Here is a 20,050-nt window from a genome sequence, read left to right on the forward strand (position 1 = left end):
TTACTTTTATTGTTGTTTGCCGCTCTGAGCCCGGCTTTGGCTGGGGAGGGTGGGATATAAATAAATAATTATTATTATTATTATTATTATTATTATTATTATTATTATTATTATTGAAGTGCTTTCTTTTATCTGTGTAGAATCATCCAACATTTAGCTTCCCTGTATGTCAATGAGTTACAGCATTACGAGAGAGAAATGGTTAGGAGAAACTAGTACCAAAAAAAAATGAAGGAAAACACAATTGCCAGTCATTTAGACCAAGAGCAATCTTCCTCGGAAGGAGGGAATGTGACTACTCCGTGGAAAATTCAACTTCCTTGAAAAAGAGGTTTTCATACTGAAAAGTGAAAACCTGAAAAGTGAAAAATGATTCTGTTTAATTCCTGAAAACACAGTAAAAATAATACAGGAAGACAGGAAAATGTAATTGTACACATAATAACCTATACTGCAGTTAGATTCTGCTGTCAGAGTTCCTGGGGAAACACAGCCAGATGGGTGTGGTATAAACAATAAATTATTGTTGTTGTTGTTCTCTTGGCATACTCATTTCATGATATCTGAAGTTCCTAATGTTAATTGTTTTATACTTAAGGATTCAAAGTGTTTAAGCCTTCTCTTGCCTTATACAACTTCCTGAGTTGTTAAGATTAAAATGCTTGATTCCCATCTGTTCCTCAGCCGTCCTCCATTTAATCACACTAACATGTACCTGCAGGAAAAGCATGCAAAATATTTCATTTCTCTTTAACAAGTTTATCAATGAGCCCCTGGGAGGCGGGGAGTGGAAAGAGGCAGACAATTATTTCTTGTAGTTGTCTGTGATCTATTGACAAATGCCTGTATTAATATATAGTCAGCTTGCATCTTTATACCACAGGCCTTAGTATTTTGACTAGGAATTGGGAATCAACATAAACATGTACAACTGCTGCACTTGCATCAACTAAGTCCCAGCTTTGCTTACCCCATAAGCTCTCCAGGTGTCTTAGTAGGCCTCCATAGAAGATGGAGCATAATCCCTGAGGGAGGGATCAGACTGAATGTCCATCTAATCTAGCATCCTCTCACACTGGTAAGCCCAATGTCTATGGGAAGCCCACTGGCAGGACCTGGGCAAGCAGGAAGGACTCCTGAGGCTCAAGAACAGGAATGGGGAAACTCTGGCCTATGGATCTAATTGGGTTCACTAGGCTTCCCCATTTCACCAAGCAGGTACTACTGTATATGTGACATCATCAGGCGTGGGACAGGTAGTTCCAACAATATTATTACTTCCTCCAGTATTTTGAATACAAACTGCTTCCTCTGGAAAGGGGAAAGTGCTCTGTTTTGGGGAGCATTTTCCCCTTTGCAAAGACTTTAAAGGCAGTTGCAGGGAGTTTCTTTGAAGTGTGTTCCTAGTGTCAACCAGCTGACTGAAGATACTCTTTCATTGCCAAAGGAGCTTGTTGTAACCACCAATCAGTTGTTCCGTGCTTACAGCAGCCTCCTTTGGACTTTGGCAGGTGTCAATCACCTGGTGTCATTATGATGACAGGTGATTGGCAGGTAGTCATTTCGACTCACTTGTCAAAGTTAGCCTGTGTGAGATGAGGGAGATACCAACCAGATTCCTTACCCTTGTGGAAGATATATGTTACTCTGCAGTTGCTGTTTTTTATTTCTCCTCCTCCTCCTCCTCCTCCTCCTCCTCCTCCTCCTCCTCCTCCTGTTGTTGTTGTTGTTTAAACAAAAAACAAAGCTATTGAAGCAGTTGTGAATGAGCAAAGGACGTATGGAAAGCGGCTGCTTAATAATCCTTTCTCTTTTGATCCTTTTCCTGTTAAAATCACTCTTGTATTAGCTAATTCCATTGGGGAGAGAACATAAGGCTTATCCATATCTTCCCTCGATCTTTCTTGCTATAGGTGAAAAAGCAGCTAGAGAGAAAGGTAATTCTGAGATGGAAACAACTGTTGGAAGGAACAGAGCACAGTCTTTTCCTGTTTAGATAAAGCCTGCTCCAGGCTGCTATGGGTTTAAATGAAACTTCTATGGAGGAAACAGACAGAAATCTAGTATGTGGTTGAAGCGTCAGAGGAGAAGATGGATGGGACAAAATACTGACCATGATTTCCCAAATATTGACCATGGTTTCCCAAACACTGACCATGGTTTCCCAAGCTTCAGAGTTCTTGATGAGCTTACAAAGTTGTCATCAACTCCAGCCCAAATTCCTAGGAATATAAATGAAACAAAGTCAAGAAATATTACCAATGTTTATTAATCATCAATCACTGTCACTAGGAATTATAAAATAAAAAAAAATCATTTTAAATTCCCAAGGAAGGTACACTCTGTACATGCCCATGCCTTTTATTTCTGAGGCCCATAGTTCCTAATGAAAATTTTCACACTATACCTCATAATGTTCTTTTCCACCCCTTTTAACCCTGTTTCAACCTCTAGGTCCTTAGCCAGTCGCTGCAGAGTCCTCGAATATCAGGTTAAGCTAAATGGGTTACTGGGGTCCTTGCCAATCCTGTACACTGGGATTTTGCCAGAAAAGGGTACTACTAAAGTGGTCAAAATAGTGTCTTTGTTAAATAAATAGCCCTAACTATGTTAAAAATCAAATTTGTTGTGGCTTTGTTGTGGCAGAGTGACCTGGAATTAAATCTACTTTAATTGTACAAACCTAAAGTTTTGGTAGGATCTTGAAACCCTCTTGAAAAATACCAGTAGTCTGGAGATGCCGTTACTTCAGATCAAATTGTTGCCCAGCTGTTCATCTGGTCACACTGCAAAGCAGGGCCTAACTGGTAGTAGCACCTATCCTGTGGAACAACTTTCCAGCAGAGAATATGCAAGCACTGATGCTGGATGGCTTCCCCTGAAGTGAAAAATGCCCTACTTTAACAGGCTTCCCTCCTCCCCCTGTTCTGCTATTGACTCCCACCTACTGTTTTGATTTGGGTTTTGGGATTTTATAGGATTATATTGTGTTGCATTGGGTTTTAGATGTAAACCGCTTTGGTAACGCATAATGGAAGGGGGGGGAGCAGTACAGAAATATTTAAAAATACAAAAGAAAAATACAAACCAAGTGTATTCCCTGACTCATCAAGTCCCCAGGTATTGATGGGTTGCACATGCTCAATTGTCTCCACTTCCAGAGTTTGACACACTGACATTATTTGTGACTTGTGGGAGTGAGACACTTAGAGATGTGGTAAGGTAAAGGGTAAAGGGACCCCTGACCATTAGGTCCAGTCGTGACCGACTCTGGGGTTGCAGCGCACGGAAACGCCGTTTACCTTCCCGCTGGGAATGTACTTGCACTTTGATGTGCTTTTGAACTGCTAGGTTGGCAGGAAGAGATGTGGTACTAAGGGATAATAAGCAGTGTGAGTGTGTTAATATTAAGTAAGAGATCAGCAAGGGTGGGATGTGGTCAGTTTTAGAAGCTGACAGCAACAGTTTCTGCACATCTTGATTCTGCAGGAAGATCTCCCCACAATCTCTCCCTGACTTTTCAGGGGCCTTCAGCTCCACTGGGGTGAAGCATCCCCTGTTGAATTGAGCAACATCAAAGGGCCCTGTGGTTCAAAACCGCATCTTTAAGGGTTTCCCTTCTGCCTTCTGAACTTGCCTCTGCAGCTAGAGAGTCCTTCGCTTTCGTGGTGTGTGCATGAGGGAATTGGGGGTGGGGGTCTGCCAAAGGAGAAGGGCGACCCCACATTCAAGCAACCTCCCCCGCCTTCTTTTTTTTAAAAGAGATGTCACTTGTGTGAAGGCGATCTGGTGAAACCAGAGCAAGGCAAGAGTGGTCACACTCACCCTGTCCCCCAAATTCAGAGCGGACTAAGTTTTAAAGGGAGGGGATGTTCAGAGAAGGAAGCTTTGAGCTTGAATGAATGGAAAGGAGGAGATGGAAGGGGGGGAGATACAAGCAACTGGAGCTCTTGAAAAGAAAATCTGTGTGTGTGTGTGTGTGTGTGTGTGTGTGTGTATCTCTTCCACATACGCGAGCTCGCTATCTGGCTGCAATCAATGCCTCTAATTGATGCTTTCTTGCCATCGCGGTGCCCCTTCACTCTCTTCTGTTGCTTGCGTGTGCGTATGTGTTTTCTTTCCCCCTCTGCCATATATATTTGTGTGGTGTGTGTGTGTGTGTGTGTGATTTTCCCACCAACGCCACCATCCCCTCCCCTCTTTCCCTCTCTGCTCCAGCAGCACCAGCACCAGCCACCAGGACAAGTTGCTACGGAAACGGCTGCATGGCAACCGGCTCAGAGCCTGGGGTCCGTCTGCTGCTGCTGCTGCTGCCGCTGCTGCCGCCGCCGCCGCCGCTTGTGTGGCTGCCTCATTCTCCCGCGCGCTTCCCTCCTCGCTAGATGGTGTGCGAGACACCCGAGACTAGACACGCTCCGGACGCGGACAGCGAGAAGCGGCGAGGAGCGGAGGGAGGCGGCAGAAGGCGAAGGCGAAGCCGGCACAGGCAGCAGCGGCGGCCGGACCAGAAGAGGCGAGAGGCGACGAGCGAGTCCGGGACGCTCTGCCGCTCGCCCGGGACCTGAGGAGAAGAAGAAGGAGAAGAAGGAGAGGAGGCGGAGGAGGCGACGACGATTTCCCGCCCGCCCGCGCGCGCGCGCCTTTTTTCCCCTTCCTTTTTCCTTCTGAGGGGAGACGAGCCCAGAGCCCGACGCCGAGCCGGAGCGCAGCGCAGCTTCTCCCTCCGAAGCAGGCATGGACATGATGCCTCTGGTCCAGGGCGCTTGTTGCTCCAACCAGTGGCTGGCCGCGCTGCTGCTGAGCCTCTGCTGCCTGCTGCCCTCCTGCCTGCCCGCCGGGCAAAGTGTGGACTTCCCCGGGACGGCCGTGGACAACCTGGTCGTCAGGAAAGGCGAGACGGCGGTGCTGAGGTAGGGCTCGCCTCAGCTGCTGCTGCTGCTGTTGCTGCTCTCCTGCTCAGGGCGGCAGAGGGCGGGAAAATAACATGTGAGGGGCTGTGTGTCGTGTGTGTGTGTTGTTGTGTTTCTCAACCCCCTCTCAGCTGGAGAAGAGAGTTCTGGCTCCGCGGGGGCTGCACCAAAAAAGGGGTCCGAGCCGTGGAGTTGTTGGGCAGAGAGAGGGAGAGAGAGAGAGAGGAGGCTCCATCCCACTTGGAAACTAATGGAGCCCCTCTGAGTTTTGTCCCCTCCTGCCTCTCTCTCCCCCCCCTCCCCTCAGCCATGTCCCCCCCCCTCGCACTTGTGGCGTTGAAAGGTGTCCTCCCTCCTCTCCCCACCGAAATGCCCCTCTTGGTGGGACTTTCAGCGGAACTTTAGCATCGCCTTTTCGTTACTCGCTGGGCTCTTTGGAGTGAGTCTTCCTCCCTTGCTCCCTCTGTGGTGTTTCTTATTATTATTACTATTCCCTTTCTCGTGGATTTGCAATTAGCTCTCTCCCCGGAATTACTTCGCAGCTTCTTCCTCGGACGTGCTTCTTCTCTCAGCTCCTTGTTAAGCCTCTGAAAGCTGTAATGGCTCATCAGAGAACAGCGAACCCCCACCTCGCACGCTCTCTCTCGCTCTCTCTCCCCCCCCCCCCCCCCCGCCGCGTCCCCAGCTTCGCAGGCGAAGTGGCTGCAGTGCAGACCGAGCCTTGTGTGTGCGCGGTGCGAAATATCTCCTTTGAGCAGAAATGTTGGAAGTTGGTGCCCAGCAGAGCGATCCGAGTGATGCTTAAAACGCCACCTCCCCCCCCCCCGCCCCGTTCTTCAGAGCCTCCCTCCCTCTGGCGCTTGAAACTCCCGTCCAGATGCTTGCTGCATTATCACTGACAGTGCAGTTCCACGCATCGGACTGCTACGGTATGGGATATGTAGATTTCTCGAGAGATCTGATCCAGGGATCCATCTGTACCAAGTACCAAGCAATGCATACCGCAGTGTATTAACTAACACACACACTTCTTCTTGGGAGAGGTGCCTGTATCCTGATGTTTAATTGGACCATTTCCCCCAAGCCCTGATCTATGCTGCAAAATAAAGGAGCTCCTGTTCTTCCTTTAAAAAAAAAAAAGCAGAGAGAGAGAGAGCGTTGCGTGTGGAGATGATTTAAGAGCACACATTTGCCACTTGTCTTGTAAATGCAGAGCCCCGTGCCCAATTAGTTGACGTTGTGAAACTGTAGAGAATAAGCAGACAGTTTGGTAAGGGAAAGATCTAAAGTGATGCGGGGGGGGGGGACGGACTCTGTACCTCAGCAGCAGATGAATGCAAAAGGTCCTTACTTGCCTTTGGAATGCTAAGTTTGTTCAAAGAAGTTGGAATGGGAATCACTGATGCTCGACTTAATTTCTTTGGGATAGTGCTTGATGTTTGTAACAGGATCTGCAGTGCAACCTTCCTGTGCCTGCTGTATAGCACTGCTCAGCAGTAACAGTTCTCTGAGGATACAGATACACTCCACGTCGGGTTCTTGGCATTTTCATGGCGATTTTCATAGGAGGATGTTAACGATGTGTATTAATTACTTTTTCAAATATACATATTTCTGCCACCAGAAGATTGCACGGCTTACAGCAGTTTTGCAATTCCTTCCTTTTTAACAACGTTTCCATTTCATAACAACCCACTTGGCTAGTGGAGAATTTGTTTACCAGTAGCAGTCTATCGTCTATGCATCCCTCCCAGCGGCCCCCCCCCCCCGCTTAATTAGTCACCTGTTTTAATTTGTGCCTCCCCAGCCCCCAGCTTAATTTTTAGTGGTCACATTTTGCACATTGCCAGGACAATTCTCTAGGGTGTGTGTGAAGGGAGGGGAGCGATTGTATGGTTTTTCTTACTACTTAGAATAAGTACGAAGATTCCTACTTCTTGTTTCTTACATGTTCATAGGTTAGTCTCTGCAGCAGTTTTAACCATGAACGACGTGGTTATAAATTGTGTTGCTTGCTGATAGTGAATTAGATTCCTAAACTAACTTCATCAGAATCCTTGCTTTTCACTTATACTGCAAAGCACTTGCCATATATTTATTGCAGGAGATACTCTTTTATTGTTTCAAACTGTGGCAGGGGCAGCCCAGCCCTATTTATTTCCCTGACTGTTCTCATGTGGTGGATGCTGAGAACACATTCAGTGTTTATGCACCACTGGTTGACATGTTTTTCATCTGTAGTAATATGCTGTAGTTACAGTCCATGGTTTTAGAATACATTGGAATTTACTCTTGTTGGTTTCCCATGCTGCAGACAGAAAGTAAATGCAACCCTAGTCTCTTTCTTTATTTGCATTGCCTCCAATGTAAAGACAGCCAAGGATCAGAGTTGATGAGCTGAGTTTTCCCATTCATGCTAGGATGCAAAGCAGTGCTAGTGGGCAGTGTGAATCCTTCATAGATATTTTTAAAGAAACCCAATGAATTCAGAACTAAGCAACCGATGGTGCCTTTTCGCACCTAGAATTAAATGTGTATGTTATCACTGTAACATATGTATTTCTCCAAGGCCTGGCTATGACGCGGAATACATTACATAAATGCAATAGGACTTTTATGGCAAAGCAATTCTTCCCATCTTGTAAGTGGGGGAGCATGAATAGCAGCTTTTAAAATAAAATTCCACCGAGAATAGAATGCACTATACATTATTTTACCAGAGAAAGCAAAATGCATTACTGATCTACTGGGCACAGAAGAGCAAAGGCAATATTAATGTTGTTAAAATTCCTTGAACGTTTCTTAAGGAATGGCACATTTTGTGGAATGAAATACATTCCCCTTGGTATCTGTCGTGCAAGCAAAGTTTGCTTCACTGGAGCCCAATTTTCAAGGAAAGTTGATAGGAAACAGAGGAGCAACTTAGCCATTTGATGCAGACTTCCTAGTCATTCTCTGGAATCTTGTCCCTACGGGTTATGCACAGCTTTTATTTAATGCATAAAACCCAGAACACTTAAATTAATGAAAATCTACAAGAAAATGCTTTTTAGGTGTCGTATTCGGGAAGCAGCCTTCTGCAAACACAGACAAGGAATGCAGAGTACATATTGCAGCTGTTTCAATGGCTCTGTTGATTTGTTCACAGGTAGTAGCTAGTGTATTTTCTTCCACTTACCCAAGACTAGAGTGTGATGGTTGGGATTAATGCATATTGCTCTGCATAAAGAAATGTATATAAATATAAGGTGATATTGTATCACATATTTTTAACACTGTGATTCTGTATACAAACGTTTTATAAGGTTCATGCAAATATTTTGATTCTCTGAGTCAAACTGTATTTTCATGTTTAAAAAGAAATATTTTGTATGGCCAGGGGTCCCCAAAGGAACGGCATGCTTAAAATATTGCAATCAAGAAACTTCTAATTTGAAGACTTAAATCATCCAGTATAACTGCTAGTGGCTAATATTAAAGGTCAAGTGTTGGGATCTCTGAGTCATCCTTTCAGTGTTTGAGTCAGCAGTTTTGTTGTTTAATGAAAGGACGATTATGTTAATAAGGATGATATACAGGTGTTTTAATTATCTGACTGCTGAACTGTTGAAAAACATTACCAGTTAGGCATTTTAGCTGAGATGCTATAGGGATGTAACTGTGGAATGGTGGTGGAGTCTTTCTCTGATAAATCCACAAGCCAAGTGAAGCCAGTAATGTCTGCGGTTGTGTCAGTGGTAGCAAGACTCTTTCTAGGAAGCAATTCTTGTAATCACCATTAGTGGAGTCCAGTGCCAGACTTCCATGTGACTTTGCAGTGTCCCATGTGGGGCAAAATGTGATGGAATAAGGATAGCTTTCTTCCAGAAGCTTGGGCTGCAATCCTATACACAGTTACTAGGGTGTAATCACCATTGAACAAAAGTGGGGTATATTTCTGAGTACACATCTGTCTAGAAATTCACTGACAAAAGGTTTAAAGGAGGGATGTGCTATATATTGTAAGTATTATCTGAGAAATTTGAAGTATTATACTTTGTACGTGCAAGCTTCAAACATCTTATGTCTGCCAGCAATCTATATTTTAAACAACTTGCCTTGTTTTATAGGGTTGGGCAGCAAGCTGAAACATAATAGCTACACAGATTGAAATAAAATCCCAGGTCTACCAAATAAAACCACAGCTTTACAGCACCTTTTATCATTTTGTATATTTGGGTATCACAGTTCCAGTGTTGGAATACTAATATTATTGGTGATGTACACAAGGGATGGAGAACTTGCAGCCCTCCAGATGTTGTTGGACACTAGCTCCCATCACCTATCACTAGTGTGGACAATGGTTGGGGGCTACTGAAACTGTAGGCCAACAGTATCTGCGAGCCACAAATCTCCACCTCTGATATATCCTTGCTGGATGAAGATTATCACTGGGAGTTATGATATGTTCCAGCCAGCCATTTTTCTATAGCAGCCTTTTCCAACCAAACAAGTGCCATTCAGAGGCTTGGGCCTGCAGGCCCCACTATACCTGAGAGCTAGCAATGTGCAGAGTCTTGCTCCCCTACCCTACTCCACAAGGCACATATGACTGGACTCACATGAGAGTGCCCAACTAGAACTATGGTACAGAACAGGGTATTCTGACTACAGGCTTGCATGATCAACTTTTGATTTTTATTACAACCCTGAGATCTACCGACTGGTGCAAAACGAGAACAAAATTTGGGAAAGGCTGGTGAAGATTGCTGCCTCCAAGAAAACTCGATCACAGAAAAGGATTTAGCTCCCACACCAGCAATGTTCCTGAATATTTTTAACTTTCTCCTATTTAAATGAATGGCTATGACCCACCCCATGGAGAAAAGAAAAAAGAAACTTGTAATCCCACCCAGGCATATGTCCCATTGAACTTATTATGGTTTATTTCTGAATAGACATATATAATATTGTACTACCGTACTCTGTCATTCTGAACTGACTAAAATGAATCATGACTTAGCAATAAGCATCCTGGATATTGGTTTTAAGTTAGGATGTATCTCTGTGCTTCTACAATATATCATCCAGACCTGATAACAGCCCAATTGCTTCTGTGGTATAGATGCTGTTGTGATTCAGGGCATGGCCTTTGTTGACGTACTTCAACAAAAATGAAAACCGCAGACGCAAACACAGTGAATTGGTTGAATAGAATGACACAACTTCTTAATATATGTCTTAAAGCTAGTTTGTGCTAGTCTGTTCAGTTCAACAGATCTGATCTACTGCAAGAACATAGTTATAACTAAGCAATGAGTAGGTCAAAGTTTATAGGTACCATTTTAAAAATTGGACAGACATGCTTAGGCTTTCCTTGGGGCAAGGTGTGAGGACACATGATACAGTCATCTCCCTGAATCTATGATGCCATAGATGGGAGATCAAATGTAAATCCCATGTACTCCAATTTGAGTTCCATGATGGGAAAAGTTATTCTTTCTCCCTTCCTTTTTTGGTGAGCTACAACTGCCTTTTTTTTCCTCTTCATTTTCTACATCGTAAGTCAATAAACTTCATTCCTTCCCAGTGTCGCAGTGTACATAGTGGAACATGGTAAACTGCCTTATACAGAGCCAGCCATTCGTCCATCTAGGTTATTATCGCCTACACTGATGATCAGCAAAATTCTGGGATTCAAGGCAGAAATCTTTCCCAGTCTTACCTGGAAATGCCAAGGACTGAATATGGGAACATCAAAATGCAAAACATGTGCTCTACTACAACACTATGACCCTTAAAAGATTGTTGGGGAAAAGCTTGACTGAATTCTTGAGGCGCAGATTAAAATTAACAATCTGGTTTTGAAGTGGGACTGAAATGAAGGTTTGAAGAAAATAGCAAATGCACCAAAATGCATATCCGCTTGGAACATGGAAGAGACACATGCTGGAAAATGGAGAACTGAGTTTCACAAAGATAACTGCTTGGGTGTGATGTTGAGGCCAAGAGGAATAAGAAAATTGAGAATCAAGGCATTTCAAACAAAAAAGCCCCTGTGTGATTATCGTTAAATCACACCTAATGTGTTGGTGGATTTGATTTTGGAATCGACACGTGGTTGCAAGTTGAGCAATGTGAATTCGGACAAAAATGGAAAGTTGGATGCTAGGTATAGTAACAGGGCCATACTGATTTACTGAAGGCAGTCTTATATCTGTGGGAACATCTAACAGAAAATAAGATGAGTTTATGGCCCATTAAAATGGGACTTAGATGTTTAATTGCAGGTTCAAGCCCTGCAGATTCACTGGAAAATAACCTTTTCTGAAGTGTGTCCTAAAGGTACATAAGAAAATGCTAATATTTTTTCAGAGTTGGCCATAATAATTTGTGGTGGCAGGTGAGAATCTTCGCTGAAAATGCCTCTTGGCATCTAGGGATGGAAAAATTAACCAATTTCAGTTCTATCAGTTTCACACTCCCCCCTCCCAATCTTAAATTCACTTCTTCACATTCCTTCATTGATTTTCAATGATGATGATGATGATTTACTGGCTGGGTTTCCCCAGCCACAGGGTTTCGTCAGTAAAAAAATCCTTATGAAAATTCTTCAGCATGTTAATGTGAATTTCTCCTAAAACCACATTTTCTGTATGCAGCTTTGACTAATGTACACATTTTGCACGCAGTTTCTTCTAATATAATGCTGGATGGCACAGTTGGATATAGCGTGGTGCTGATAATGCCAAGTTTGCAGGTTCAATCCCCGTATGGAACAGCATTGCAGGGGGTTGGACTAGATGATCCTCAGGGTTCCTTCCAGCTCTACAATTCTATGATACTGGATAAATCTATGATATTTTTGCATCTATTTTCATTAATATATTCATTTTTATCCACACTCTCCCCCAAATATGCATTTTTGTTAACACCAGTTAGAGAACTGCATTAAGGTTTAGTAATAAAGATGAGGACATCAGATGGCCCCAGGATATATTTTAGATGGATGTAAAGTTGTGTATGTTTTGTTTATATACTGCCTGCAGTATGTAATGTTGCATGCTGTTGGGGGTCTGTTATCTCACTTGTAGTTTATAATGATTCTATGGCAGTATAAGTGGGACGTGGGTGGCGCTGTGGTCTAAACCACTGAGTCTTGGGCTTGCCGACCGGAAGGTCGGCGTTTCGAATCCCCGCGACAGGGTGAGCTCCTGTTGCTCGGTCCCTGATCCTGCCAACCTAGCAGTTCGAAAGCACGTCAAAGCACAAGTAGATAAATAGGTACTGCTCTGGCAGGAAGGTAAATGGCGTTTCCGTGTGCTGCTCTGGTTTCGCCAGAAGTGGCTTAGTCATGCTGGCCACATGACCCAGAAAAACTGCCTGAGGACAAATGTTGGCTCCCTCAATCAGTAAAGCGAGATGAGCACCGCAACCCCAGAGTCGTTCACGACTAGACTTAACTGTCAGGGGTCCTTAACCTTTACTTTTTACGGCAGTATAAATGGATCTGATTTCTCTTTCCAAATGTCTGGATATATTTGTGCATGAACATAAATCAGCATTTGGGTCAACTTCATAGGGAACTATTGGTCCGGGTAGTTCAGTATAGTACAATTATTGGCAGTAGACTGGTCTCCAGGGTTTGAGACAGCCATCTTTCCAGCTATTATATTGAGATCCTGGGGACTGAACTCTTCAGCCCTTCCCACAAAGGTAGCATTTACCAAGTCTACCTGCTGTAAACTATTCCAGCTTCTTTTTATTAAACCCTCAATAAACTTAATTCGATATCAGTCCTAAGCAACTTGTTCCATTACTCAAGTGTTTTTTATGGCTTAGAAACCTTTCCTACTGTCAAATTAAAAAACCTGCCTTTTTGTAATTCAATAAATTGAAGTGCATATTAGAGACGATTTAACCACAGGCTCAAGTGCCAGGTGTTTATCTGTTAATTGGCATAGATTTGAAATGAAGAAATCTTCCATAAACAGCTTCTTAACTTTAGACATCTACATGTAGCAAAAAAATGTATTAATATTTCAGAAAGATTCGCATGAATACTCACTTTGCAAATCATTCTACAAGTATAAAATAGAGGAAAGAAATTGAAGCCATTAATAAGGAAAGGATTTACAATGGAGGAAAAGACAAGATTAAATGTAGGTAGAGGAGCTAATATATCCAGGAGCATAAGAGCATGCATCAGACTAAAGCAACCTCATGGACTGCTGAATAAATGTGCATAGTTAGGGGAAGATTTTGCTTGCAGCACACAGCAGAAATTTCACTTCTCTAGATATTTGATCTGGAATAAGGACCTAAATAGATGAGTCAATAACCTTCTAATCTGCATAACATTGCCATTCCACTTTTACAATCCAGTTGTTTATTGAAAGAAAAGTTATAGTGCCGCTTATATCACAAAAAAATGAAAGAGCTATACTAGCATTAAATTAATGTCCTCCATGTATTTTGGATTACCGCTACCATCCTCTCTTACCATTTGGCCATGCTCGCTGGGTCTAACATAAGCTGAGAGTCCAATTCATTTAGGGGGTAGGATCAAGTGGTAAACTCTTTAGTAGCAAGTCAAATAGTAGAATTTCTTTGAGGCGTGGTGGTGGGATGCATGCTGAAGACATATTGGAAGCTTGGGGCTTTTCTGATAATTGTGTTCCCTAAATTTTGACCCACACCTTTTAGCAGTTTCTGGAATTATGATTGTCAACAGACACAATCCTATAAAATGAACACAAAAAATTGGCCACCTGAACTGCTAGATCATACCTGTTCTTTTCTTGCCTTCCTATAGTATTTTACCAGGTAAATGTCCTATACTCTGCCAGGGTGATTTTGGTAGACCAAGTAGCCATTGAATTATCCATTGACAAATAACATTTCGTATTGCAATAAGCAAATAGCAGACCCTCCAAGTGTCACTTTTCCAGATTTACAGAAGCTGTCCCAGTTTCTTATTTGATTCCAGAGTGTCCCACTTTTCCTTAGGACATCCCTATTTTCACTGGGAAAATGTTGGAGTGTATGGAGTTATACAACCCCCGAGCCAAGGAGGTCCACATTTAGAAGACATCTGAAGCCAGCCTTGTATAGAGAAGTTTTTTTTAATATTGTGTTTCTATATACTTTTGTACCTTGGTTTTCGAACAGCTTAGTTCTCAAATGTTTTGGCTCCCAAACGCCGCAAACCCGGAAGTGAGTGTTCCGGTTTGCAAACAGTTTTTGGAAGCCGAACGTCTGATGGAGCTTCTGCAACTTCCAATTGGCTGCAGGTTCTTACTGCAGCCAATCAGAAGCCACACTTTGGTTTCCGAACGTTTTGGAAGTTGAACAGAGTTCCGGAACGGATTCCGTTCGACTTCCAAGGTACAACTGTATGTTGGAAGCCACCCAATGTGGCTTGGGCAACCCAGTCAGATGGGTGGGGTATAAATAATAAAATTGTTGTAGTTGTTGTTGAATAAGATGTCCCTATTTTCATCGGAGAAATGTTGAAGGGTATGAAATAGTAGAGTGCCTGAGAGCTACTAGAAAATATACATATTGTGAGGAATGAAAGTTGCTAGGATGTACTGTTGGGACAAAAAGATTACCTTAGATTTTTTTCAATTACTTTCTTCTCACTGAATGGCATTAAGTGTCAGTGTCCTAAATGTTAGCAAAATCGAAGATTCAGCCTCCAGATTAAGTCTGCCTGATCAGCTGACATGCTTAAACTGCAGTATTCCTAAGGACTACAGAGAATGAATTACACTGGTTTTAATCCCATAAGGATAAGATAATCAAACTCTGTATCAAACCTGCTTTTTAAAACAGATGTGGTTTTGGTATTTTAATGCATGTGCACTTGTTGCACCAAGCACATATTTTGGTTTTCAAGTTACTCTGCAGGCCAAGAGATATCACAAGGGGGGGGCGATTCTTTCAGGCCAACAGCCACCTTTCCTCTTGGGTAATTTTCCAGGGATCAGGTGCAAAAGGTAGGCAGAGCCAGAGGCAAAAGTGGGCAAAGCAATACATTCAGTTTTTACAACAACAACAATTTATTATTTATACCCCACCCATCTGGCTGGGTTTCCCCAGCCACTCTGGGTGGCTTCCAGCAAAATGTTAAAATACAATAATTCATCAAATCTTAAAAGCTTCCCTAAACAGGGCTGGCTTCAGATGTCTTCTAAAAGTCAGATAGTGTTTATTTCTTTGACATCTGCTACCTTTGGTAGCTTGGTTTCTAGACACACTGTCATATGCTCTCAATCCCTCGTTTGCCTGGATATGGGACTATCAGAATTCAGGGACACATTTCTACCAAGCCAAAAACGCTTAAGAGGAATGTGAAACAGGGCCTGTGAGCTGTGTGCCTGGAAAGGGTATGGCCGAGGAATATGGGATAGCCAGCCTCATTTAGCCAACAAGTTACAGTCTAAATAATGCCTGGAGGGGTTAAGACTATAGAGTAAGTTGTCCTGCCAGGCCTACTTCACCTTGGAAGGAACTAGCAACAGTCAAACCTTGGTTCCTGAACGGCTCCGTTTTGGAATGTTTCGGCTCCCGAATGCCAAAAACCTGGAAGTAAGTGCTCCAGTTTTCAAATGTTTTTTGGAAGCTCTTGCAGCCAGTTGGAAGCCACACCTCAGTTGTCGAACGTTTCAGAAGCCAAACGGGATTCCGGAACGGATTACATTTGACAACTGAGGTTTGACTGTAATCAAGGCAATTGTTCACCCCCAATCTACCTGAGAAGCTCAATGTGTAAGAAAGTCTGAGCAGGTTGCCATGTTTTACTGCCTGTGTAACATTTTATGAATGCGGAATGGAAAAGGACATGAACAAGACCTTTGAAGTGTTTGTAAGTAAACCAATTTTTAACTTACCAAACGTGGTCTTTTCCTATACTAGGGGAAGAGGGAACTCACAAGGGTGTATTTTAAAGGCCCAACAGCTTATATTTCCTTGCTTTACATTGCTGCATATTTTGTGATTTTAAATCTCTTCTGAGTTTCTCTCATGAAAGATTATTTGCTTTAAACTTGGATTTTTTGGCATCCAGTAATTCTCCTTTCTACATACCATTTCCCACTGCCACCAACAAAGAATGGTCCTGACAGCAAGATAGAGGGACTTGGAGGGCCACATTCAGACCCTGGACCTGTGGTTCTTCACCCTGGATGTATGAAGGAATGCTAAGCAATCACTTTTGGCATAGGATTCCAGAGATGGGGTCTTGCTGTCCCATTTAACGTAAACAGTAGAGGGAGGAAATGAGAGAGTCATTTGCCTTTTTCATTTGAGTTGTGAGAAACTCTGGGCTTATTCCTGGCCCTTAAATGGCAATGACTTGGTCTGCAGTGTATAACCCATGTCCTGATAAATGCAGTAATAATGAATAAATCTCTGGATGATGGTGTGCCTAAGAATTAAGCTCTGCTTCTGTTTTGGTGGAAGTCTTCCCTTACATTGTAGGCTTTTTTTCAGAGCATGATACAGCATGAGCTGTTATCCCAGCAAATCCGTTTAGCCATCTGGACCTCTGCACTGTGTCTTTTTCACTCTCTCTCTCTCTGGTAACAGCAAGTCCCCAAGTTCTAAATATATGTGTGTACCCTGGCAACAGAACACAGAATAAAGCAACTTCCCATCAGTAAACAAGAACTGGAGATACTTTTTTTATTTGTTACCACAGCACAGCAGCCACACCAGCTGTTGCCAAAACCATTGCACAAGCTGTTGAGTGAATAGTTTAGCTGGTTGCCACAAGCCTGTGTTCACTTCCTTTGCTGTGTGAGCTTAATGAAAGCCCAGGTTTGCAGAACTTCCAATGTAGTCATTGATTAGATTTTACAGATGGAATTTCATTAATGGTGTTCCATTAATTTGCTTGTTACTTTTAATTGTTGACCTGTGAAATAAAATACTTGGCAGAGGATGCTGCTGAAACTTCCTGGAATCTTAGATTAAAAAGGGACACGGATTTGCCATTATGGCCTTAGTCAAGTATTGGGTGGGGGAACCTGGCATCTTCCAGATGTTGTTGGACTTCATTTTCCCACCATCACAATGTGGTGTAGTGGTTAGAGTGCTGGACTAGGGCCTGAGAGACCAGGGTTCAAACTCCTACTCAGCCACGAACCTACAGCCACTTTCTTACAGCCTAACTTTCCTCAAAGGGTTGCTGTGAGAATAAGATTGAGTGAGGGGAAAGTGTTTGTGCCACCTAGAGCCTTTTGGAGAAAAGGTGGAATATAAATACAATAATAGATAAAATAAATGCCCAGCCAACATGCATTACAAGTGGAAGGGCCACACCCCTATACATTGGGGATAAAATACTGTATATTAGGGACATGGGCGGCGCTGTGGTCTAAACCACTGAGCCTCTTGGGCTTGCCGATTGGAATTCGAATCCTTGTAACAGGGTGAGCTCCCGTTGCTCTGTCCCATCTCCTGCCAACCTAGCAGTTCGAAGCACACCAATGCATATAGATAAATAGGTAACGCTGTGGAGGGAAGGTAAACGGTGTTTCCATGCACTCTGGTTTCCATCACGGTGTCCCATTGAACCAGAAGTGGTTTAGTCATGCTGGCCACATGACCCAGAAAGCTGTCTGCGGACAAATGCCAGCTCCCTCAGCCTGAAAGTGAGATGAGCGCCACAACCTTTTTTGACTGTACAGTATATTAGCAGTAGGAAACCTACCATTTGTTGTTGGACTGCAAGTCCCATCATCCCCAGCCAAAATGCATAATGGTCCAGGATGATGTGCAGTTATAACTGGAGTCCACAGGTTCCCCTATTTCTCTAGCAGTGCATAATCGTTGGAAAAAGAAAAAAAGCTCACCTATGTTCTCCCAAAAGATCATTTACTTTTCTGCAAACCATCCCAGTAGGCCTATCAGTCCCCAAAACATGCTAAGTCATACTTTGATAAGCTATTTTTTTCTCCACAACAGACCAGATTTTGTGGTATGCAGAAGCAGAAGATTTTTCTGTTTGGAAACTGAATTGTTCTTCACCTGTTCACTGCCTGCTTAGCAATATCTGCTTTGAACCTGGCTGTAAGACTGCAACTGCCAATAGTTCCTTCGAATAATTTTAGGAGAACCAGCTTGCTAACAAACCAACCCATTTCCCTATCTTTCTGCCAAGTGTGTAATTTTCTCCAGAGATTGCAACCATGCCCTCCAGACACCGTGGACTCCAATGCCCAATTGGGGTCACCAATGGCCAAGGATGATGGGAGTTGCAGTCTACAATATCTGGAGAGTGTTCCGTTCCTACCCATTCCTTCTAACATCAGTGCAGCCAATGAAGATGTATTATCTGTATTTGGCTGGAGATGTCTATTTATCCAGTAGCCCTTTTCTTGTAGTTTTTTGTTTTGAACTTCTCTATTGTAAGCTGATTTGGAAAAGTGATCTCTAAACACATACATTTACTTCTTTCAATAAACTTTGAGAATATGATAGTGCAGGTTGTACGCTCTCATTAATTTATGTATGCCTGTCTTGTTATTTAGGACTTCAAGCTTTAATCTGTTGAACTGGTAGATCAATCAACCAGAGCTTTTATATTGCAGTTTAATGTGTGTGTCCCAATTAAGTGGAGGCAGCAGAAACTGAAAGGCACACAAGCTGCATAGACATGCCAGCTTTATTCTCTCTCTCTCTTTGTCATCTTACTTGGCATGTAAAAGGTGGCTCTTCTCCAGTTTGGTATTCAAAGCTAGTAGATATAATGCATTTCAGGGGAAAACCACTACAGTTCCTTCTAGCAATAAGAATCATAGGCAACCCAAAGAGGACAGTGTTCATTTGAAATCAATGTCAATACATCTTTTAAATCTGGGTCTTCTCCAAAACTAATGGGAAATTGGATTTGTTCATTTCTATGCCCTTTTTTGTGCTGGCAGCATTCCTGTGATAGGGAACACACAAAAATTTAGGTTTCCACATCACATTGAGGAAAAAGTAAGTATTAAAGATGGCCTTTGCTTCTATGAGCTTTTGTTTCATTTATCTTTGGAGAAACTGTGCTATTCAACAAGATGGAACATATGAAAAGATAACTTGAATCTGCAGGCTTTAAGACTGGGAATAGCTTTCCCAGTCATCACTGTAAAGATAATGAATATTCCATATTCATATACTGTAGGCGACTCCTGATGTCCTCTCTCTAATTATATACGTAACAATCTAATTTTTAATACTTAAATTTTTGATGTGCTGGCGTTCTTCTTCCTGTCAATGATCTACTAAGGGTTTTTGGTTCCTTGTGCCATTAATTTTCCAAGGTAATCCCTCCCTGTTGGGGATTATTGCTTTAATACAATATTTGCAGTCTCAATAGCAATAATTACAGGGAAAGAAAGTCCTTTACCCACAATGAATTTAACCTCTTAAAGGAATATCAATTGAGCTACACATTGAGCTGTTCTACAGTTTCTGCCAACACTAGTGATTGAGTTACTTAAACATTGCACAATATTTGGTTTCCTACTGTTTAATATGTAATTATGATTTTACTACTTTGAATAATGAAGAATGAAACTATGTTAGGGGAATGAAAATCTAATAATGAAATGTAAGCTATTTGCTTTTGGGGTTGAACAGTCTCGTTCATCTAAACAGTTGATTGAACCTTATTTCTTAATTTAAGTAATGAGTGAAAAATAGTATGAAAATACGCTAAGGGTGTCTGTTGCTAGTCTTTCAGATAGATGCTCATGATGTGAAGTTAGAAGTGTGCCACACCAATTTAAGTTAGATTTACTAGGAGACAGGTATGTTTAGGATTGAAGCCTTGGGCTGAAGTGCCAATACAGTTTTCTCTAGATCATGGGTTTGCTCTAGAATAAGTTTTCTGTGGCTGGTAGCATTAAGGAATCATTGGGACATTTTTGGCTTTCAAATAGGCAGCTTTTGTGTAGAACTAAGGCATAGCACATGAAGGTTGTTATCACCTGTGGAAGTTTGATTGAAATTATACATAAGATGCTAACATAAATATAGAACTTTGACAGGTAGAGATTTGAGGCACACTCTAATCAATATGCTGATGACACTCAACTCTTTTTCTCTATTATATCTGAACCATGTGGGGCTGTGACTGGTTTCTGGAGGCAGCAGTGGGCTCTTTAGGG

General features: G+C 42.5%; 1 protein-coding gene across 2 annotated transcripts in view; it reads left to right on the plus strand.

Moving 5' to 3' along the window:
* The first annotated feature begins 4,297 nt into the window (after positions 1-4,297).
* The window catches only part of NEGR1 (neuronal growth regulator 1), a 452,691-nt gene continuing 436,938 nt past the window's right edge, over positions 4,298-20,050 (plus strand). Inside the window, exon 1 of one of the 2 annotated variants that reach the window (XM_028733090.2) lies at positions 4,298-4,910. In XM_028733090.2, coding sequence (XP_028588923.1) covers positions 4,735-4,910 — 176 coding nt within the window. In that variant the 5' untranslated portion in view covers positions 4,298-4,734. The remainder of the gene's footprint in view (positions 4,911-20,050) is intronic. The other variant, XM_028733091.2, reaches the window with a different exon arrangement.

The sequence above is a fragment of the Podarcis muralis genome, chromosome 5 (genome assembly GCF_964188315.1).
Source record: "Podarcis muralis chromosome 5, rPodMur119.hap1.1, whole genome shotgun sequence".
In the NCBI taxonomy this organism is placed as follows: Eukaryota; Metazoa; Chordata; class Lepidosauria; order Squamata; family Lacertidae; genus Podarcis; species Podarcis muralis.